The sequence below is a fragment of the Podarcis erhardii genome (genome assembly GCF_964252035.2).
Source record: "Podarcis erhardii genome assembly, chromosome: 13".
Classification (NCBI taxonomy): domain Eukaryota; kingdom Metazoa; phylum Chordata; class Lepidosauria; order Squamata; family Lacertidae; genus Podarcis; species Podarcis erhardii.
Window position 1 is genome coordinate 70,648 of NC_138502.1, and position 22,488 is coordinate 93,135.

General features: G+C 52.5%; 1 protein-coding gene across 7 annotated transcripts; it reads right to left on the reverse strand.

Annotated features, from left to right (window-relative positions):
- Positions 1-58: 58 nt before the first annotated feature.
- LOC309326344 (glypican-6-like) lies at positions 59-21,191 on the reverse strand. Of its 7 annotated transcripts, none has more exons than XM_081834955.1 (10): positions 19,645-21,191; positions 11,018-11,176; positions 10,168-10,478; positions 8,766-8,846; positions 7,523-7,688; positions 6,937-7,067; positions 5,907-6,047; positions 5,251-5,387; positions 4,562-4,737; positions 59-1,017 (listed from the first exon to the last, which is right to left on the reverse strand). In XM_081834955.1, the coding sequence occupies exons 1-10, from the start codon at positions 19,859-19,861 to the stop codon at positions 737-739; spliced, it is 1,800 nt and encodes a 599-aa protein (XP_081691081.1). In that variant the 5' UTR covers positions 19,862-21,191; the 3' UTR covers positions 59-736. The 7 variants fall into 7 exon arrangements, with proteins under 7 accessions (XP_081691081.1, XP_081691080.1, XP_081691086.1 ...); XM_081834954.1 differs by having other exon boundaries at positions 19,612-21,191; XM_081834960.1 differs by lacking the exon at positions 19,645-21,191 and adding an exon at positions 19,430-19,460.
- Between the last annotated feature and the right edge of the window lie 1,297 nt (positions 21,192-22,488).

The following is a 22,488-nucleotide window of genomic DNA, read 5'->3' on the forward strand; positions in this document are numbered from 1 at the left end:
GAGAGGGGGGCAAGGAGGCCGCTGCCAGAACCCCAGGAGACAAGGCAGAAGCAGGACATCAATAAATTAAATATTTTATTATTCCATAATTTAAGAAAAAACAGATCCAGAAAATAAGACAAATTCCTTTCTGCTTAAAAAGGGGGGCTTCTCAGTGCTTTGGGAACCCCCTCCCCAATGCCCTGGAAGGTCCACAGAAGGATCGACAGCCTATGGGGTGGGGGCAGAAATGTAAGTCTGGTCCCTGCCCTAGTTGGAGGGGGCTGCCTCTTCACCTACAAGCTGCTAGCCCCCCTCCTCTGAGAGGGAGAAAATAGGGGGCAGCTGTCTGCCCCCCTCTCCCCCCTTCCCTTCACCCACCCCACCCCCTCTTAGATCCCCACCAAAAAGAGAGGCGAACTCAAAGGTATAGAAAAGAAGTGAAAGTTCATTGCTAAGCCTCTCCTTACAGCCCCCATTTTTAAAAAACCCTGGTTTCCCTCCCCAGGTAATAAAAAAAATCACCCTACAAGACTTGACTCCCAATCCCCCCCCCCCGACTCTCTTTGTCATTCCCATAAAATTAAACCCCCACCTTACAAGTGAGTGGGGGTTTATGCATGGGGGAGAATGAGAGCCCCAGCCCAGCCCCCCTTTGACTGGATGCAGAGGGAGATTCCCCCCTTCCTGGTGGTGTTGGGGGAGGGGGTGATGCCAGAGGAAGTCAGCCATTTGAGATGCCAAACCACTGTGGGGGTCACCAGCCCCCCAGCAGGAGGAGCAGGAAGAGGGGGGAAAAGACCTTGGTTTGCAAAGTGGCCCCTGTGGGGGGCAGCCCAGCCCCACTACTAGGCCGCCCCCCACTCTGGTTCTGTCGGGAGGAGGAGGAGCCCTTCCCAGGCCGCTCCCTGCGAGGTGGGCGGGCATCGGAAGAAGGGCGGGATCCCGCTGGGGAACCCCCAGCCCCCCCTGCTCCAGCCCCCAAGGCCGGCCGGTCCTCGCTGTACCCAGCACCTGAGCCGCTCCCGCCATCCTCATCTGGAACAGAAAACAGAGGGGAGAGTGGAAACGTCCTGTTCTCTCAAGCGCCAATCTGCAGGTGTTACAGAAATTGCGGGGGGGGGACACATCTTTAAAGTTAAATATTACAAATATTATGCCTGAATATATCCTTCCAACTTGACAGCTCAGGGAGGTCACCTAGCTTTAAAAATAATATAAAATCATCTCCTTTCCCAGTTCCTCCCATTCCAAAGCTATTTTCCCCTTGAAAAAGGACTCCAGGAAGTTCTCAGAGGTGACAATTGCTGGGCTCAATTTTAGCCAAGGGAAGCCAAATCTCATCACCTGACTCACCTCACGCTCCAGACATGCATATTGTACTTTTGGGTGGTGGGTACTTAAGACATATTTGTCTGTGCTAATCTTATACCTGAGTCTTGCCCTGCCATGTCTGCTTATGCTAATCATAGAATCATAGAATCATAGAGTTGGAAGAGACCACAAGGGCCATCGAGTCCAACCCCCTGCCAAGTACCAAGGACTTGTCTGGGCATGTTTGCCAAGGTTAACCCCTCCCCTTCGAACTGTATTCTGGGATGTGGTGGGAAAGTTTTAAAAGTCTTTGTCACCCCATCCTCGGGGTTCAAAATTTGCTCTTTGAACCTACTGTGCAATAAACTTTGGTCTACAGCTATTTGCTCCGGTTGGCTGGACTCCTTCCTTTATTCCGCAGGGACTGCTGGGTGACTGAGCAGCCTCACACCTAGATTTTTTTCCTAACACAGGAAACCCAGCTGACATTCCCACAACCATGGGGCAAATGGATATGTGGATGAGCCCTTGCTGGGAAGCCCCTGCCAGAGAGGGATGGGGGTGGGGCAGGTTGCTCCCACCCCTTTCTGTCTAGGCACCACCAACTGATTGCTAGACAGCTATGCTAGGGGTTGGGCTAGATGACCCTTGGGGTCCCTTCCAACTGTACGGTTCTGTGATTTTAAGAGCCAGAGGCTTCCCTAGGAGCTGGGGTTGGGGGGGAGTGTTGGAGGGCTTAATTTATTTCCCCCCTTGTAGGTGCAAGGCCAGTCAGCTGTCTTCATCAATGTTTCCCATTTGGGAGCCATATGGCCCAAGGCCCCCCAGGATATTGCAAGGTGGGCACAGGTGAAAATCATGTAAATGGGGGGGCCAGAGCGTGAGGTTAGGGGGCCACAGAGGGAAGTGAGAAGTGAAGGGGGGACTTTTTTTAAAAAAAAAAAATCCTGATTGGCTGGCTATCCTCTTAGCCCATCCCAAGTGGGGGGGGGGGTCCTGGCTTATTTCTGATGTGAGAGGGCGATCGCTGAGGCTCCTGTTTTGACCAGCAGAGCCTGCAATCCAGAACCCCAGGTCAGGCAAGTGGGGTGGTGGGGTGGCACTGGGGAGGGCTGGGAGCTCCAGAGCTGCTTGTTGCTGCCACCAGTGCTGCGCCCGCTGGTCGCCTGGGCCTGACTCTGCAAGGTGCAGGGTGCAATCCACCCCAGTGCCTGATGGATCAGGGCCTTCAGATGTTGCCAAGGGCTGCAGGGCCAGTCAGCAGTGAAATCCACCCAGCACCTAACCAAGGGGGCTTGTCTGATGCTGCTGACTTGCAGCTGGTAAATAACTAAGTGTCTACTCAGAGGAAAGCCACAGTGAAGGGTGTGGGAGGCTAGAGTGTTTTATCTAGGCAGCCAGGGCTCCTCCAGATGTCAATATCTTTTTGCACCAGGTCAGTGAGGACCACTTGCTTTTAAACATTCTCCCATATATATATGTCAGGGGTTCAGAAGGAGAGACACAGGAGGGGGAGCAAATGGAGAGTGAGGAGGAGGAGTCCGAGGGGGGCGCAGGCAGTGACAGTGGAAAGAGTTATTCCACAAGCCTCTCCAGCGAATCAGAGGACTCACAGAAGGGAGCGCCGATGGCCAGAGCGAGGGGGGTTCCAGGGGGGAAGCCCCAGGAGGAAGGGACCAGCGGGGAGTCCCTGAGCAGCAGTTGGAAATCAGGACCAGCTTCCCCACCAGAGCGCAGTGGGGAGGGGGAGTCCCAGGAATCGGGACCAGTGCTCTCACCACCAGCGGGAGGAGAGGAGTCAGGTTTGGTCACGCCCACATTAGGAAGCGGGGAAACGGTCAGGAGGAAGGCTACCGGCTGGGCGCGCGGGCCAAGTTCAAATGTACAGGCGAGCGGCACAGCAGGGAGCCCGGGTAGGGAGCCAGGTCCTAAAGCCTGCCGGAAGGAAGGGGAAGACCAAGGGGGGTCAGCGTCAGAGGAGTCCAGGAAGGAGGAAACCCCAGAGGGCAGAAGGACCCAGCGAAGGAAAGAACAGCGTAGGAGGTGGAGCCGGGCTAGGATCTTAAACTGGTGTGGGAGGAGCAGTGAGTCAGAGGGGACTTAGCCGGTCTAGCGTCGAGACGTGGGTCTGCGCGCCCAGAGCTTTGAAATGGAAACTAAACTTCAATAAAGACTTTTGTATATTATGTCCACCGGGCGTTGGTCCTCTGTGAGCTGGGATCTAGAGGCAGACCTGACAATATAGAACTCCCTGTGCGCCTTTTGGACTATATCTGTGGGTTTCCCCCTTTGTGTCAAATAACTGAGGCCAAATAAGTGTTTACTTTTTATAATACATGGAAGATGGATCTGTCTCAGGAGATATGGACTCTCCTTCCTTGGAGGTTTCTAAGCGGAGCTTGGATGGCCGTCTGTCCTGGATGTTTGAGCTGAGTTTCCTGCATTGCAGGGGGTTGGACTAGATGACCCTTGGGGTCCCTTCCAGCTCCATGATTCTGTTTTTCTGCTCCAGCAATATTTTATTATGTTCCTATCATTTTATGTGATTCTATTTTGTATAAATTATAAACATCATAAATAAAACATGTTCTATTTACAAACAAAACATTTAAATAGCTACCTTTCTACTGGTAGACGGGGGCAGGCATGGCCATAGCCAGGATTTTTAATGGGGGGGCAGGCTTTTGTTTGTGTTGATTTTTTCTTATTGGGAGGCAGCTGCCCCCCCCCCCAGTCTCCCCTTGGCTACGTCTATGGGGGGCATAGGAAGGAAACAAGGTTGGAAGGGGACTACGGTCAGAAAACGGCTGGGAAACACTGGTCTACACCAGCGCTTCCAAAACTTGGGTGTCCAGCAGTTTTTGGACTACAACTCCCATCATCCCTAGTTAGCAGGATCAGTGACCAGGGATTATAACAACTGTAGTCCAAAACCAGTTGGAGACCCAAGTTTGGAAACCTGGGTCTACCTCAGTGATCAAGGCACATCAGCTCATTGGTCAGCCAGTGAGTCCAAGTTCATGTTACGTTTGAAGCTGCAGCTACTCTGCGCTTTGATTTATCTGTATTTGTATCTGCAAAGCCTCCAAGCTGAATGTATATCTATGAGTATCATGCACTGTAATACTGAAGCCTTATCTTCTGGACTTTAGGCTGCCAGTGTGGTGACTGGAACTGGGGGCAACTCCTGCTGCTGTGTGGGTCTCTCCTCCGATTCCCAACAAGGAGAGGGGGGAGTGGGTGCCCGGAAGGGGCTTGTAGGCCTCACCTGCATCCTGGAAGTCGAGGTCCTGCCCATTGCAGGCGCCCACCAGGCGGGAGGTGGCACTGCGTAGGGCCAGGACGTGCTGCCGCGTGGGCATGTCAGGGCGCGAAATGTCCACCTCCACCTCGGGGTTGTTGATCTGGTTCACCAGCCCATCACCCGTCACATCTGGGAGGTACCTGGGAGGGGGAAAAGGGAAAGGTGCGGGGGGGGGAGAGAGCCTTTAGGCGGACAATGCACCGAGCACCCAGCCTCAAAAGAACCTAAGGAGAGCCTGGTGGCTGGATCAGGCCAAAGGGGCCCATCTGGTTCACAATCCTGTCCTCACAGTGGCCTAGTACTTCTAAGAACCCAGGAATCAAGAGAGACTGCCGTTGGACCTGGAGGATCTGTAAGAATTTAAGGCCATGCCGCTGGGTCATGTCAAAGGCTTATCTAGTCCAGCCTTCTGTTCTCATGGTGGCTGAAAAGATGCCCTGAGCTCTGCATGGGGAAAGTCTTGCCGCACCCACTGACCAGGTTCACAGGCATGCTCAGGGGCTTGGGTGCAAATGTATCCCCAAAAGCCTCAGGGGTCAAGTGCCCCCTGTCCCCTCCAGCCTCAAGGCCACCCTGCTCCCCATCTCCCCTTGAGTCCAACCTTGTCCTTTTCTCCCTGCCTGCACCCTTAGCGGGGTCCAACCCCACCCCACCTGCCCCTCGCCTGCCCGTTCCAGCAGCTGTCCTCGTTGGTGACATCAGCGGCCACCTTCTCGTCGCTGCAGAGGGTGTGGGGAAGCATCACCCAGAAGCGCCGCATTACATGCAGCTTCTCCTTCACATCCGACACCTGGGGGGGGGGAGAAGGGGGTGGAATTAATTTGTCCAGTCCTCCTTTAAAACAATCCAGGTTGCCGTCCATCACAGCCTCTTGGGAGAAGACATTCCAGAGATTAATGCAGAAGGGCTTCCTTTCCTCTGCCCCAAATTTTCTGACATTCCCCTTTATAGGATGCCCACAAGCTCTGGCATTAGGGGCGAGGGAGAAAAAGCTTTTCTCTATCCATTTCTCCATGACTTGTATAATTTTATAAACTCCTATCTTTGCGGCTTCTTTGCCCTTTCTCTAAACTAAGAAGCCCCAAGTGTTGCAACAAGCTGTCTGCTTGTTCTTATACACACCACGAGATGCAGGGTTGTGGTGCTGAGTTGTCCCAGGGTGGACAGTACGCCCCGCCCCCAAAGGGCAGCATCTCCTGGAATGCAAAAGGCTAAGGCTGACAAGGCAGAAGAGGTGCGAGTTCAAGGCTGAGCTCTGGGGGGACGCAGCATGCAGGTGGAGCCGGGGGCGGGTCCCCACAATACCTACCAGCCTGTCCAGGTTGGTTCCTGCCGCGGTTGTGGGCTTCTCCTCGGGCAAGTAAGTGCGGAAGCGGCGCTTGGCCTCCTCCCGGGGGGAGCGCCGAGAGCGGGCGGGGGCTGGGCGGGGGCTGCCGCAGCTCTGGAACACCTGAGGGGGGAAGAAGGCACAGGTGACCCCCACAAGCACCCCAGAAACACCCACCCTGAGCTGCTCTCTCAAGTCCGCATGAAGGCCAAAGGCATTCTGCTGCCAGAGCTGGTAGGAGACCAAAGCTCGGATAGGAGATTCAGACGGCAAGGAAGGGGAAGCAGACTCTGTCCTGGATGCTTCAGTGGAAATTTCTGCATTGCAGGGGGTGGGCTAGATGACCCCTTGGGGTACCTTCCAACTCTTCAGGTCTATGATTCTATAACTTAACCTCAGGAAGGACTTTCTAAGGGGAAGAGCTGTGGGGCATTAAAAGGGACTACTTGGGGAGGTGGTGGGTGGGCTCTCCTTCTTCAGAGGGTTTTAAGCAAAGGTTGGATGGGCATCTGACAGGGAATCCTAGGATTGTAGGGTTGGAAGAGAACCCTCAGGATCATCTATCCCAACCCCCTGCAAGGCAGCGATCACAGCTAAGCATACCTGACAGATGCCTGCCCAACCTCTGCTGGTCTGTCTGCAGGCTGTTGGCATCTGTCTGTCTCAAGAGATAATGGAGTGCACCTCCAGGGGTGAAGTCAAACCACTGTGCTAGTGCTGAAGTGACCTCCCCAGGGCGCAAGCCAGGGCCGTGTGCCTGGAGGTCCTGGTCTGCCCTGACGAAGAGCCCCCCCTCTCAGCCTTGCTGATGGGCTCCAAAGGAAAGCAGAGCAAGATGTTTGGTACCCGCTTGGCTGCAGGAGATGCTGGAATGAGGCATACCAAGTACCATCCAAGCATCTTGGGGGCTCCACTCTGGGTTTGTGTCAGGTGTGCTCCTGAGCCTGCCTGCAGGTGGGTTGGCATAATAAGAAGCAGGGGAGTCAGATTCTCCCTGTCCCCCCATACACACCTTGGCTGAGATTTGGACACTGTGCTCTTGCAGGAACATGATCGCCTCCGAAATCTTCACTCCGATGGAGTCAGCCGCCAGTTCGAAGTTAAAGGGCCCCCCGAGGCGCTCGGCCAATTGGGTCAAAGCATCTGGGAGGGAGAAAGAGGGAGTGGGCCAAGGGGGCTAGGTTGGGGCAAGGGGAAAGAGCCCCTCCCACCCAAAGACCCTGTCTACTTGCACTGAGCGGAACAGCCAGCCAGACTCAGACTTTCATTTTGCCTTTCTACCAATAAACCCAGGCTGGCATTCGTTTTGGTTCCCGCATGGCAGGGGGTGGACTAGATGCCCCTTGGTGCCCCTTCCAGCTGTACCAATCTAAGACGTCCCCTCTAGATATATGGCAAGCTGACCCTCAAGGCCTCCAGGGAGCTCCCCAGCTGATCAGAGATTTCTCCAGCTGAAGCCCAAGACTCGGCTATGCCCATTGCACCACTCTGCCTCGCACTTGAGGGCAAGCTCTCCCCTCGTCCAACCCTGCCTCCTGCCATTTCCCACTGCCAGCCTTTCCCCCAGCCCTCTTCCCCTCCCCTGGGGGTGTGCTCACCGAGAAAGCGCTCCCACTCGGGGCCCAGCTCCGCTGCGCTGGCAAAGCAGCCCTTCATGACGTTGAGGCAGAATCCGTTGCAGGGCTTGAGGGCCGGAGTCCCACGGCAAAGTGGACAGTAGGAGAGGCGCATGTGGGCACGGCGGCACTCTCCACTGGGAGAGAGCTGGGGGGAGAAATGGGGGGGAACAGATTGAGCATTTGGCAGCCCGAGGATTCTCCCAAGATGGCCGCAGGCACAGAGGAGGCGCAGAGAGGTCACCCTTTGGAACTCCCTGCCTATTGACCTTCACTGCATTCTCCATTAGGCAAACCTGGCATTTGACCCTCCCTGTCATCAGAGCTCCGATGTTTTGCCCACTGTCTAGTGCAGGTTCCCAGGGAAAGAGGGCCGAGGTGCTAGAAGCACCAACTGTGTCAGGAACGCTCTCCCAGGTGCTTCCGTTGCCTGCTTTAGGGCAATTGCAAGGTTTGCAGGAGCCTTGTGGATCAGGCCAGTGGTGCCTCCAGTCCAGCCTCGTGCTCTCTCAGTTGGCCAGCCAGAGTCCCCCAAGGGAGACCTGCAATGGAACCTCTCTGCATGTGCTCAGAGAAACTCTTTGTGATGGCAGCAAAGGAAAAGTGCTCTCTGCATTGTCCATTACATCCCCCACCCGTCTCTCTTTTCTCATGTCTACAGATGAAACCCTCAGAAGAACATCATAAGATCCTTCTGCATCAGGCCAAAGAGGGACTTCTGGTCCAGCTTCCTGTTCTCATGGTGGCCAAGCAGATGCCTGCAGGAAACCCAGAATCAGGATTCGGACGCAAGAGCCACTCTCCCCCCTTGCAGTTTCCAGCAAGTGGTATTATTGAGAAGTACCAGAGCAGGATTCCTGCACTGCCCTTGGGGATCCCTTCCCACTCGAGGTTAACAGTTCTGTGTGAAGTAGTCCTTCCTTTTCCCTGGAGATATTTGCAAGCCAGAAGCGACTGATCTGATATCCTCCCAACATTGCTGCTCCTTTGGAGAGGACTTTGGCAGCAATGTGGGCTGTGGGGAGAGGGAAGGTGGGGGCAGTGGAGCAAAGCTGACTGCTAGGGAGCACGGCTGGGTGGGGGCAGGTAATAATAATAATAATAATAATAATAATAATAATAATAATATCCTGCCCATCTAGGCTCCTTCCCTCTAGCAAGATGCTTGCAGAAGTGTAACCTTCTTCCCAGGCAGGGGGCAGCTCACCCATGTCAGGCTTCTCACCTTGACCGCCTGGACCACCACGTCTCGTCCGGTCGCCAGGCCCTGGACAAAGGCTCGAGCAGCAATGAAGGCGCGAGTCACCTGCAGGGGAGCAGGACAGAGCAGCCAGGAAGGGCAGCTGAGCAGCTGGACACATGCATGCATGCACACAGCCCAGGATGGCCCACCCCTGAGGCAAGGTGAGGCAGGACCCACAGGGGCATCAGATCCGGACTCCAAGGAATGCATGGCCCACTGCTGCCACGAATGTGGTGCACTTCCTGGAGGCAGGTTCTGCCCTCCACCCAATGCTGCAGTGGCCTCCTGGCCAATTGGAGGCGCTGCTGGTCTCTCCCCCTGCCTTTTTCCCAGTGTAGATCTTCATCCCAGCTCGTTCCAGCTGTAGATCTTCGCTCACCTGCCTTCTCTGGGCAACAGATGAGAGGCAATTTTGCGTTTTGCCTCAGGTGCCAACATGTTGGGGGCCAACCCTGCACCACCCACCCACACCCGACCCTCCCACCCACCTGTCCCACAGTCATGCAGGGCTAAGGTTGCCATACGCCCATGAAATCCCAGATATGTCCTCTTTTGGGGGGCCAACAAGCCCATCCGGGGGAATTTTTACATTTTAAAACAAAGGTTCAGGGTTGGGGGGATATTTATTTATTTCTGGGTTGTGCGGTTTTGTTTGTTTGTTTGTTTGTTTGTTTGTTTGTTTGTTTGTTTTTGGCTCAGGCGCGGGCTGCTCTGCACACCACGGCCAGCCCAAGCAACTCTGGCTGTCCTCTTTTTTGCTCTTCAAGATATGGCAGCCCCACCCATGCAGGAATGAGTGTGTGTGTGTCAGTGGCTGGGAGCTGGGAGCTGGATCCATGGGTAATTCATCTGCGCCCAGAGTTGGTGGAGAACTCAGGCACAGCTGGAAGCCAACTGTTTATGCTCTTGATCCTGCACACAAAGTCAGGGACGCCTCAGTCAACATTTCTGGACTCCTTCCAGCCCGAAATTGCCTTTTGCCCCACAGCTGAGGGCTGACATGAGCCCCAGAGAAGAGGGGGTCCTTGTGGCCTGAGCCCATCCCTTGCAAGTGCATGAGGAGAGAGCTGCTGGATCAGGCCAGGGGCCCAGCTAGATGCTCGTAAGAAGTCTGCCAGCAGGATCCAAGCACAATAGCCTTTCTCTCCTCCTGCTGCCTCTAAATGTGGAGGCAGAGCAGGGTCAGTCTGGCCAGTGGCCCTGAGAGCTCTCTCCTCCTCTATGCATCTTTCCAATGCTCTTTGGAAGCCCTCCAAGTTAGTGGACATCCCTGCCTCATGTGGGAGGGAGTTCCATGGGTTCACTATGGGTCACATGAAGAAGCAAGAGGGTGTTGTGGCGTCCTAGGGAGGGTGGGGAGAGGAGGGCCAGGGGGTGGACTCACCTGCACGCGGAGCTGGCGGGGGCTGTCCCCAAAGGCCCGCAGCCCCTCTGCCTGGTGCCCCACACACTCCAGGTAGCCTTCGGGGAAGCTGTACTGGGGGTTGAGCAGGGGCAGCATCCGCTCTAGCAGGCGGGCCCAGAAGTCGCTCAGGGCCTCATCCAGCCCAGGTCGTGCTCCCTGCAGGTGGCGCCGCAGCTCCACAAAGAGCCCCTGGAAGAGGCGGGCATGCTGGGCATAGAGGCGCCCATAGGAGCGGGTGAACATGGCTTGGAGGGACTGCTCTGCCCCTGCCAGGAGCTCCCGGAAGAAGTCTGTGGGGGCAGGGAGATGTGGGGAGGAAGAGGAAGAAGGAAAGGAAGAAGAAAAGGAAGAGGAGGAAGAAGGTAGCTTGAGCCAAAACTCTGCCTCCGAAAAGGAGCCTTCTCCTGAGCATGGGCACATTGCGCTTCCCTCACTGCTGGCCCCCTTTGGGGGGCAGGACAAAGGCCTCCAGGCAGCTGCAAGCTGCAGCGCCCCATTGCACAACTTAGGGGTGCAAAGTGGGTGTGCAGTTGGGTGGAAATTGGAAACTAGCCAATTGGAAACTAGGCAACAAGCCAAGTTGGGGGTGGCAGACCAGCTTCCTCTGCTGCTCAGGGCAAAAGGCCCCCACTTCACCCCAGGAGCTCCCTTGGCCAAGAGGTCCCCTCCCCCCCCCCGCGCTTTCTTAAGGATCCGGAGCAGATTCTGGCATAGAGTGGGGGATAACTTTCATCCAGCCCTTCAGGACCTCCAGTGGGTTGGGGGTCCCACAGCCTCTGGGGTTTCCCAAAGTGAACAGGGAGGTGCTGGAACCCTCCCTCCACCTCACCTTGGAAGCGGCGCTGGCGGGAGCCTAGGGTGCTGAGCAGGAAGCCGGCTGCCTCTCCCACCAGGCCCTGGAGGTCCCCCCGGCTTTGCTCACTCAGACGCTCCTCTGTCTCGCTGGCGCAGCAGGTGTACTCCTGGGGGCAGATGCGCAGGTGCTCTCCTGGGAGGGGGGAAGAGGATTGCTGTTAGCCTGCCTGGCCCCACAGCTGGAGGGAAGTGCTCCCCACCCCTCATGGGGGAACAAAGGCGGTGGCAGCCTCCGCAGCCCAGCATTGTAGAGTCGGAGGGGATCCTGAGGGTCATCTAGTCCAACCACTGCAACACAGGAGTCTCAGAGAGTGGGGTTTTTTTGAGTGTGTGGCAAAATTGCAGCCAGGAGCAGTTTCCACATAAACACATGAGAGTGGTGGCCACATAAACACAAGAGAGTGGTGGCCTAGTGGTTAGCGTGTCCATCTAGGACCTGGGAGAGACCAGGGTTCAAATTCCCCCACTCAGCAACCTCCAGAGCCAGTCGCTGCCTTCTCTCAGCATAGCGGACCTCATAGGGTTGTTGTGAGGAGAAAACGGAGAGGAGAAAGAGAACGAGGGGCATCACCATGAACTTGCCTGGAGAAAAGGAGGTGGTCTGGAGGTACAATAAAGAAGCTACGAGAAATGGAGGGGGCAGGGGGAGCTCCTCCTTGCTAGCACAGGGGATGCCCCCCCCCAACTCCACAGAACACGGAGAGCCCTTCCAGAGGACAGGAGAGGTGGAGAGGGGCTTCTGAAGCGCTGAGGAGGCAGAGAAGAGGCAGCGAACGGGCGCGGGGGGCGTTGGCTGCCTGTGAGGGGTCCCTCGGTCGGGGAAGCGCCCCTCCACGAGGCTTGAATGGGCTGACGGAGAAAACGTCCCGTCGGACTTGGGAAAATGGGGGGCTTCCCCGCAACTTCTGCACGAAAGAACCAGAGAAAAGGGGCAATGGCGGGTCGGGGACAGTCCCCACGGGCGCGAGGGGGGAGGGGTGGCGCGAGCCCTGCTGCTCGCTCTGCGGCCGCCTCGTCCGCGCGAGGGGGGCGTGGGGGGAGCCTTCCCCGCAACTTCCTTCCGAGACCCGGAGAAGAGGGGCGGTGGGGACCCACGCGAGACGCCCCTCTCCCTGATCCACGTCCTGGAGACGGCCAGGAAAGTTTGCTGCCCGTGCCCCCAGCGGTGCCAGGACGGGGTGCCCGCTTACCGGAGATGAGGCTGGGCGGCAGCGAGGCGAGGGCGAAGCCGCGCCCGGCCAGCGCCTGCCGGCTCTCCGCGCAGCTCCGCGCCGCCCCGCGCGTCTCTCCGCCAGCGGCGGCGGCGGCACAAAGGAGCGGCAGGAGGAGCAGGCGCAGCGGCGCCATGGAGGGAGAAGCGCCCCTGCGGGCGAGGCCGGCCGGGGAAGGAGCGCGCCGCCGCCGCCGAGAAGCGCGCAAAGGAGCGCAGCGCGGCGCAGCAAACGGCCGGAGACAATGGCAAGGGCCAGCCCGCGCCCGCCGCCGCCGCCCGGCCCTAGCGCCGCCCGTCCCGTCGGGCGAGAGACAATGGGGGCCGCGCGGGGGGCTCGGAGGGAGGGAGGGGTCCTAGCGCCCCCCGCCTCTCCTGCCGGGCCAGAGGGGCGGATGCAAGACGGCGGGGGCGGAGAGAGACTGCGGAGGGGGGAGCGGGGGCGAGGGACGCTGCTTCCCCCCTCCCGGTCCGTGAGTGACAAGCGGACGCCGAAGCGGTTGGATGCCACTTGTCTGGAAGGCCCCTCGCCAAGGCGCGTCGAAGCTGTATCTGAGCGACTGGGTGGCTTCTGTGCTGGGGGCTGGACTAGATGACCCGCGGGACCCCTTCCCACTCTTTGTTGTTGTTGTTTAGTCGTTTAGTCGTGTCCGACTCTTCGTGACCCCATGGACCAGAGCACGCCTGGCACTTCTGTCTTCCACTGCCTCCCGCAGTTTGGTCAGACTCATGTTTGTAGCTTCGAAGACACTATCCAACCATCTCATCCTCTATCATCCCCTTCTCCTTGTACCCTCCATCTTTCCCAACATCAGGGTCTTTTCCAGGGAGTCTTCTCTTCTCATGAGGTGGCCAAAGTATTGGAGCCTCAGCTTCACAATCTGTCCTTCCAGTGAGCACTCAGGGCTGATTTCCTTAAGAATGGATAGGTTTGATCTTCTTGCAGTCCATGGGACTCTCAAGAGTCTCCTCCAGCACCATAATTCAAAAGCATCAATTCTTCGGCGATCAGCCTTCTTTATGGTCCAGCTCTCACTTCCATACATCACTACTGGGAAAACCATAGCTTTTACTATAAAAATGCCAACAGTGTCCTTCAGCTCTCTATATTGGACAAACAGGCCAGACCTTACGCCAAAGAATAAACGGACATAAATCCGACATCAGGAACCACAAGACAGAAAAACCAGTAGGAGAACACTTCAATCTCCCAGGACATTCTATACAAGATCTCAAAGTAGCTGTTCTATTACAAAGGAATTTCAGAAATAGACTGGAAAGAGAAGCTGCTGAATTGCAACTTATCACCAAACTTAAAACTATGGAGAGACCTGGTTTGAACAAAGACATTGGATTCTTATCTCATTATACATGACAAAGCCATTTTTCACCTTCTCACCCCGTGCTTTTTCCTGTTAGACCTATTGCAGTCGTTAAGAGTCGTCAACAGGCTCATCGCAGCTATCTGCCAATCACCCATTCCCACCACCCTTCTGAGTAATACCCCTCCCCACCTTCTCACTATATAGAAAGGTCCGGTGACTTCTGTTTCAGTGTATCTGAAGAAGTGTGCATGCACACGAAAGCTCATACCTAGAACTAACTCAGTTGGTCTTTAAGGTGCTACTGGAAGGAATTTTTTTATTTTGTTTTATATGGACCTTTGTTGGCAATGTCTCTACTTTTTAAGATGCTGTCTAGGTTTGTCATTGCTTTCCTCCCAAGAAGCAGGCGTCTCTTAATTTCGTGGCTGCTGTCACCATCTGCAGTGATCATGGAGCCCAAGAAAGTAAAATCTCTCACTGCCTCCATTTCTTCTATTTGCCAGGAGGTGATGGGACCAGTGGCCATGATCTTCGGTTTTTTGAAGTTGAGCTTCAGACCATATTTTGTTTTTGGGTTTTTTAAATAATATTTATTACTTTTAAACACTTTTAAACACAAAGAAAAAGAAAGAGAAGAGAAGAAAAAAAAGAATACAATACAATACAATATATAAACAATACACAACACAACACTAGAAGAAGAAGAAGAAGAAGAAGAAGAAGAAGAAGAAGAGGAGGAGGAGTTTGGATTTGATATCCCGCCTTTCACTCCCCTTCAGGAGTCTCAAAGCTGCTAACATTCTCCTTTCCCTTCCTCCCCCACAACAAACACTCTGTGAGGTGAGTGGGGCCGAGAGACTTCACAGAAGTGTGACTGGCCCAAGGTCACCCAGCAGCTGCATGTGGAGGAGTGGAGACGCGAACCCGGTTCCCCAGATTAGGAGACTACCGCTCTTAACCATTACACCACACTAACACAGTAAACTAAACAAAACCAAACAAAAACAATTTAAAACACACATCTTACCATACCAATATCTTAACTTTCATTCCCTTGTTTCAACGACCTCCTCACACCTCCCTTTTTGTATTCCACTTCTATTGTTTCAGCAAATCCTTTCCATCTTCCTCTATTTCTGTCATATAATTGTCTTAACATAGTTTAACCTTATTTTCCCTTTAATACTCTAGTAATCTATTTATACTTAATTCCTTATAACATTTCTACTAAAGCCGTATAACTTCATTCCAACATTTTTCTAACACTCATTAATTTTACATTATTTCTATAAATAGTCTTTAAACTTTTTCAAATCTTCTTCCACCGTCTCTTCTCCCTGGTCTCAGATTCTGCCAGTCCTTTCCGCCAATTCCATATAGTCCATCAACCTGGTGATCTTCTGTCCAATGCTCTTAACTCTTTTCCAAGTCCCTTCTGCGTGTCTTCTTCGTACTTATACAAGAACTTTGCTTTGTCTTCTACTGGTCTTATTTTTATTTTCCTTCCTTTGAGGCTGAAGAGTAGATCTCGGGGAAACTCCCACCTAAAGATGATTTTATTCCTTCTCGACAGGGCAACCAAATCTCCGTAGTTAAACCTAAGATCCAAAAGGTATTTCAGGACGTCTTTAAAAATTTCCTCTCTTGACTGTTGTTCTTCTAAGTTCTTCTGGTAGAGTCTGAAGGCTCTCACAATTTTAGTCTCTTCTTGGCCCAAGTCCAGGTCCCAAAAATCAGCAAATTCCTGTGTGAGAAAGTCCATCAAACCTTCCCTCTCCAGTTCAGGCAGGGCTCTGATCCTCAAAGTCTGTTTTCCTTTAGATTCAATCATAACAGGCATCAACTTATGATCGTCAAGTTGCATGTGTGAGGCTGGGACTCTTTCTCTCTCCACTTGTGTTACTTTAGGTTCAACGGCAACAGCTTTCTCTCTAGCCTTCTCCGCAGTTTGCCATGTCAAAGTAGATTCCTGTGTCAATTTCTGGATAGTTTCTGTATTGGTGTTCACCTTTTGTCCCAAATTATTTATACTTTCTATAGTTAAATCCACCTTCTTGTGAAGCTGTTCCAATGAATCATTTATCTTACATAATACAGCCACTAAGGCCTCTTCTGTCGACATTCTTAACCGATTCAAGGTCATTCCCAAAGTCTCACAGCCTTATCTTGCAGCTGGAAATTCCCCCAGCTCAGCTCTTGTCATAGTTTCAAAGGCTTCCTCTAGAGGGAAACAGTTTCTATTTGTATTAGTCCTTTTAAACACAGTTCAAACAATAAAGTTAGTTTCAATTTTCAGTTACTTTTACTCCTTTTTAAGAGCAGACGGAGAGAATAGAAACAATGTATCTCTCTTATTTAGCTAGCTGTCAGCGAACGTTCTATTCACTGTCAACGAACAATCCAAAAATGTCAGTCTTACTAGCAGCCCGTTTCCAGGTTCGGAGCGGTGGTATTTTGACTTTCTTCACTCTCTCCTGCAGGCACACACAATCCAAAACTTCCCCCCTCTTCTCCTGCTTCCAAGGGGGGTTTAGTGTTTTCTACCAATGGAAATTTAGTCCTTTACAGTAGGCTTTCCAAGACTTTAGCTTACAGCCTCTTTGCTGCGATCTATTTACAAAAGGGGGAGGCGGACTTCCTGTTTTGAACCTCCCCATTTCGGTGCCAAATTAAGACGTTTAAAAATCCAATTCTCCGCTCTACTCACGGGTAGTTGCTTTAAGATCAAATTGTCCTCAGGAAAAAGTCAGCGCTCTCTGGCAACAGCTATGCGGCTTCGCTCCGTGGAAGAAGCTGTCAATTCGAAGCACTGCGCCACTCACCCCACGTCGCTCCGGAACCCCGGAACCGGGTTTCCCCGCGAGTGGGGGAGGCGCAAAAGGTGCCAGCCAAATCCCAGGTTCACAGGCTTCACCCGCCTGTGATTTTTAGTGAGTCTCCGCCTTCGCCGTGGCAGCCAGACCCAAATTTCCACGAGGCAAATTCCTCCCAATCAGAGGAATTCCGCCATTACCGGAGGCGCCAACCCGGAAGTTCTGAGCTTCAGACCATATTTTGCGCTCTCCTCTTTCACCCTCAATAAAAGGTTCTTTAATTCCTCCTCACTTTCGGCCATCAAGGTTGTGTCATCTGCATATCTGAGGTTGTTGATATTTCTTCCAGCAATCTTAATTCTGGCTAGGGATTTATCCAGCCCAGCCTTTCGCATGATGAATTCTGCATATAAGTTAAATAAGCAGGGAGACAAAATACAGCCTTGTCGTACTCCTTTCCCAATTTTGAACCAATCAGTTGTTACATATCCAGTTCTAATTGTAGCTTCTTGTCCCACATAGAGATTTCTTAGGAGACAGATGAGGTAATCAGGCACTCCCATTTCTTTAAGAACTTGCCATAGTTTGCTGTGGTCGACACAGTCGAAGGCTTTTGCATAGTCAATGAAGCAGAAGTAGATGCCTTTCTGGAACTCTCTAGCTTTCTCCATAATCCAGCACATGTTTGCAATTTGGTCTCTGGTTCCTCTGCCTCTTCTAAATCCAGCTTGCACTTCTGGGAGTTCTTGGTCCACATACTGCTTGAGCCTTCCTTGTAGAATTTTAAGCATAACCTTGCTAGCGTGTGAAATGAGTGCAATTGTGCGGTAGTTGGAGCATTCTTTAGCACTGCCCTTCTTTGGGATTGGGATGTAGACTGATCTTTTCCAATCCTCTGGCCACTGCTGAGTTTTCCAAACTTGCTGGCACCTTAACAGCATCATCTTTAAAAATTTTAAATAGTTCAGCTGGAATACCATCACTTCCACTGGCCTTGTTATTTGCAGTGCTTTCTAAGGCCCATTTGACTTCACTCTCCATACCTGAGGTGTATGAGACATCCATATCTTTCTGGTATAATTCCTCTGTGTATTCTTGCCACCTCTTCTTGATGTCTTCTGCTTCTGTTAGGTCCTTACCACTTTTGTCCTTTATTATGGTAATCTTTGAACGAAATGTTCCTTTCATATCTTCCATTTTCTTGAACAGATCTCTGGTTCTTCCCATTCTGTTGTTTTCCTCTATTTCTTTGCATTGCTCGTTTAAGAAGGCCTTCTTATCTCTCCTTGCTATTTTTTGGAAATCTGCATTCAATTTCCTGTATCTTTCTCTATCTCCCTCGCATTTTGCTTGCCTTCTCTCGCCCGCTATTTGTAAGGCCTCATTGGACAGCCACTTTGCTTTCTTGTATTTCCTTTTCATTGGGATGGTTTTCGTTGCTGCCTCCTGTATAATGTTGCGAGCCTCCATCCATAGTTCTTCAGGCACTCTGTCCAGCAAATCTAAATCCTTAAACCTGTTCCTCACTTCCACTGTGTATTCATAAGGGATTTGATTTAGACTGTATCTTACCGGCCCAGTGGTTTTTCCTACTTTCTTCAGTTTAAGCTTGAATTTTGCTATAAGAAGCTGATGATCTGAGCCACAGTCAGCTCCAGGTCTTGTTTTTGCTGACTGTATTGAGCTTCTCCATCTTTGGCTGCAGAGAATATAATCAATCTGATTTCGATGCTGCCCATCTGGTGATGTCCACGTGTAGAGTCATCTCTTGTGTTGTTGGAAAAGCGTGTTTGTGATGACCAGCTTGTTCTCTTGACAGAACTCTATTAGCCTTTGCCCTGCTTCATTTTGCTCTCCAAGGCCAAACTTGCCAGTTGTTCCTTTTATCTCTTGATTCCCTACTTTAGCATTCCAATCCCCTATAATGAGAAGAACATCCTTCTTTGGTGTCACTTCTATAAGGTCTTGTAAGTCTTCATAGAATTGGTCAATTTCAGTTTCTTCAGCACCAGTATTTGGTGCATAAACTTGGATTACTGTTATGTTAAAAGGTCTGCCTTGGATTCGTATCGAGATCATTCTATCATTTTTGAGATTGCATCTCAGTACTGCTTTTGCCACTCTTTTGTTGACTATGAGGGCCACTCCATTTCTTTTGTGGGTTTCTTGCCCACAGTAGTAGATATGATGGTCATCCGAACTGAATTCGCCCATTCCTGTCCATTTTAGTTCACTGATACCCAGGATGTCAATATTTATTCTTGCCATCTCATTTTTGACCACATCCAACTTACCCAGGTTCATGGTTCTTACATTCCAGGTTCCTATGCAATATTTTTCTTTACAGCATTGGACTTTCCTTTCACTTCCAGGCATATCCGCAACTGAGTGTCCTTTCGGCTTTAGCCCAGCCGCTTCATCAGCTCTGAATCTACTTGTACTTGTCCTCCGCTCTTCCTCAGTAGCATGTTGGACACCTTCCGACTTGAGGGGCTCATCTTCCAGCGTCATAACTTTTATATGCCTGTTGTCTTTGTCCATGGAGTTTTCTTGGCAGGGATACTGGAGTGGCTTGCCGGTTCCTCCTCCAGGTGGATCACGTTTGGTCAAAACTCTCCACTATGACCTGTTCATCTTGGGTGCCCTGCTTGGCATAGTTCATAGCTTCTCTGAGTTCTTCTTCTATTTTTTTTTAATAAAATTTTTATTAAGGCTTCTCTGAGTTCTTCAAGCCCCTTCGCCACGGCAAGCAGTGATCCATGAAGGGGCTTCCCACTCTACAAGTCTGCGATTCTATGCTTCTACCTGGGGAGACCCAAGGAGATCCGTCCACGGAGTCCTCTCCATCCATTTCTGTCCAGCCAACTGCTTCTGGGAGTCCAGTGGGGGCAGCCCTCCCCTCCCTGCCTGTCTGCCTGTTTTCTGCTAGGGCTTGGCACGCAGATGCCTCCTGCTGCCTCTGATCATGGAGGCTCCATTGTGCTGCTGCTCTGGCCAATGAGCCGCCGACGCTGGCCAGACCCACCTAAAACATTCACCTCTGCAGTCTCTCATTCTCCACACCTGGGCGACGAATTATAGACTCGTAGAGTTGAAAGGGACCCGAGGGTCATCTAGTCCAACCCCCAGCCACCGAGAAGCTGGAGCATGTCCAGAAGAGTCGGCCAGGGTGTGGGTGGGTGACCTCTGGAGAACACCTGGAACAATTGGGTGTGTTTACCGTGGAGAAGCAGGGAGACGGGAGAGGGCTCACCCGATATCCCTGGAGGGTTGTCAGTCACGCAGAAGACAGAGCGGGACAGGTCACATCCAGGAGAGTGGCCCTCGCTGCCTCCCCTGTTTGCCTGCGTGAAGAAGGACTTCTTTTCATCTGTCACGAATCCTCCAGCCTTCAGCTTCAATGGATGCCAACGAGTTCTTGTTCCTGGAGAAGGAGAGAGGAAAGTTCTCCGCTGTCTCCACGTTCCCATGCCATACACTAGTTTATACACTTCTACCGTCTTATTCGCCTTTTATAAACTATAAAGCAGCCTTTCTTCACAGGGGCGTCATTTGGGTTGCCTTTCCTGAACCCCCTCCAACTCTGCAACATCCTTCTTGAAGCGAGGCGAACAGAACTGGACCCAGCATTATTGCACCTGCCGTCGCGCCCGAGATTTCTGCTATAAGCGCATTGCGATGCTTCCTGGGGCCGGAGCCGCTTCCACAGCGGAGCAGGCGCTGCCTTTGCTGGAAGTGCTTAAGGAGCGGCTGGAGCGAGGCCTGTCGGGGGTCTGTGGGGGTCGCATCCTTCCTGTCCCGCAGGGAGCTGTCGTGTGCGTGACCTCACGTGCCTCTTCCAGCCCCGAGCGAGCGAGCGCCCGGCTCTGGATCCCAGGGGAGCGGAGGGGCCCCGGAGGAGTCTGCGGTTGCGCTTCCCCGCACAAGCGGCAAGGGGCGCTGCTGCGACAGGGAGGACCCAGCGCCGGAAAGTGCGCTTCCCCCGTAGGAGAGACGTACAGTATTGGAATCACAGAACGGCAGAGTGGGAAGGAACCCCCAAGGGCCATCTTGGCCATGCCACCTTCATTAATGCAGGAATCACAGCTAACGAATTCCTGACCTCTGTTTTTAAAACCTTGCAATGAATCACAGAATCATAGAATCCTAAGGTTGGAAGGGATCCCCAAGGACCATCTAGCCCCACCCCCAGCAACGAAGGAATCACGGCTGCCGGGTGGCCTCGCGACTTCTCTTGAAAAGCCTCCAGAGAGAGGAGAACCCTCTTCTGCCTTTGCCCGGGCAGCCCAGGAGGACAACCTCCGGGTAACGAGAGAAGTGTTGAGTCGAGCCATATTCCACGGGGAGCAAAAGCTCCCGCTGTTCCTTCGAGAGTCTGCCTGGGGGGTTGACTGCCTTGCTTTCAGTGGATTAACGGCCCCGTCCTCCTTCCCTATAGTTTGAAGTAAGGCGCTGAGCGATCCTACAGCCGATTAAAATGCAGGGGCGAGGGGAACGGGGGCAGGAAGAGATGTCGCACCTGCAGCAGCTTGGCTCTTCTCCACCCCCATGGCAGCTCAGCCTTGAGATGGGGAGGGGGATATACTGCTTGGGAAATCCCCCTCCCACAAATATTATGCAAGTGGGAGGCGCCCCCTGTTGGAAAGTGAGAGTTGGAAAAGATATGCCTATTCTCCAGCAGCAGAGGTCAGCGCAATGGCGTTTGGTCCAGGCACATTTAAACTTGGTTAGATTTCGTCACCTGCCTTTAAACAAACGCTTAGGCTACAATAAATCACACACTTAACTTTGCAAATAAGCCATTATTTTACTCACAGAGTTGCCAGAAGTTACAGCAAACATGTCTCTATTCGGTGGCAGTAAAACAAAGAACAAAAAAAAGAGGCTCCAAACGACTTAAAAAGAATAGTACTTTGTTTCCTTATGAAAAAGATCATGCAATATTAGGGTTAGCAAAGATGCAGGCTTTAAAATCTCCCTGAGAAGCAGGGCGCAGAGGCTGCTGAGAGCCGACTAAACCCTTGCAGCCTGAGGTCTTATATCCGCTTAACTCTTTCATACATGGAAGTGTGGGGCAGTGGCCATATATTGCAGCACCCTCAGTATCCAATGCTCTGGGAAGTATGTTGTGACTGTGCCAGGGAGCGAGGTGCCCACGTGGGGGCCACAGACATGGAAGGAGCAGGTGAGCTCACTGGGGGGAGGGGGGTCTCTTCTCCCAGTACACACACCCCAGCACCACCAGACACGCAAAGCATTAACCATTAACCCAGCACACCATTAAAATGTGAAAGTCCCTCCCCTAGGAGGAAGCAGTGGTGGTCATAAAAGATTAGACCAATTTATGGAGCAGATGGCTATCAATGGCTTCTATCCGCAATTGCTCTGCTCTGCCTCCACCGTCGGTGGTCGGGATCTTGTGTTCTGAATCCCAGTTGCTCAAAACCGAGGCAGGAGAGAGTTGCTCTTGAGCTCAAATCCTGCTTGTGGACAACTCTTTGGCCACTGTGAGAAGGAGATGCTGGACTGGATGGGCCACTGGCCTGACCCAGCAGGCTCTTCTAACATTCTTCTGTACAATGGTACCTCGGTTTAAGAACAGTCCTGTTTACAAACGATTTGGTTTACAAACTCCGCAAAACCTGAAGTAATGTTCCTGTTTGAGAACTTTACCTTGGTCTAAGAACAGAATCCGAATGATGGAAGGGCACTGACAGCGGGATGCCTCATTAGGGAAAGCGAGCCTCGGGTTAAGAACGGTTTTGGTTTAAGAACGGACTTCCAAAACAGATGAAGTTCGTAAACCAAGGTACCACTGTATATACATACATATGTACATAGGAGCTGAACAAATGGATTCAAACAGCAAAAAAGGAGATTCTGACTGAACAACCAAGTCAAGCTGGATACTTTGGGGGTTGTTGTCATGAGGAAAGAGAGTCACAGCAGTGACTGTGCAGAGCAAATGCCATCCCTGGAAGCCGTCCAGGTCCCATTCTGAGGTGCACACGCCACTCATCACCGCCTGGCTTCTCCTGCATCCGGGAAGGACTTTGCCCCAGGGAGTGGTAGGGAGAGGTTCCTTTCCAGCACTCGT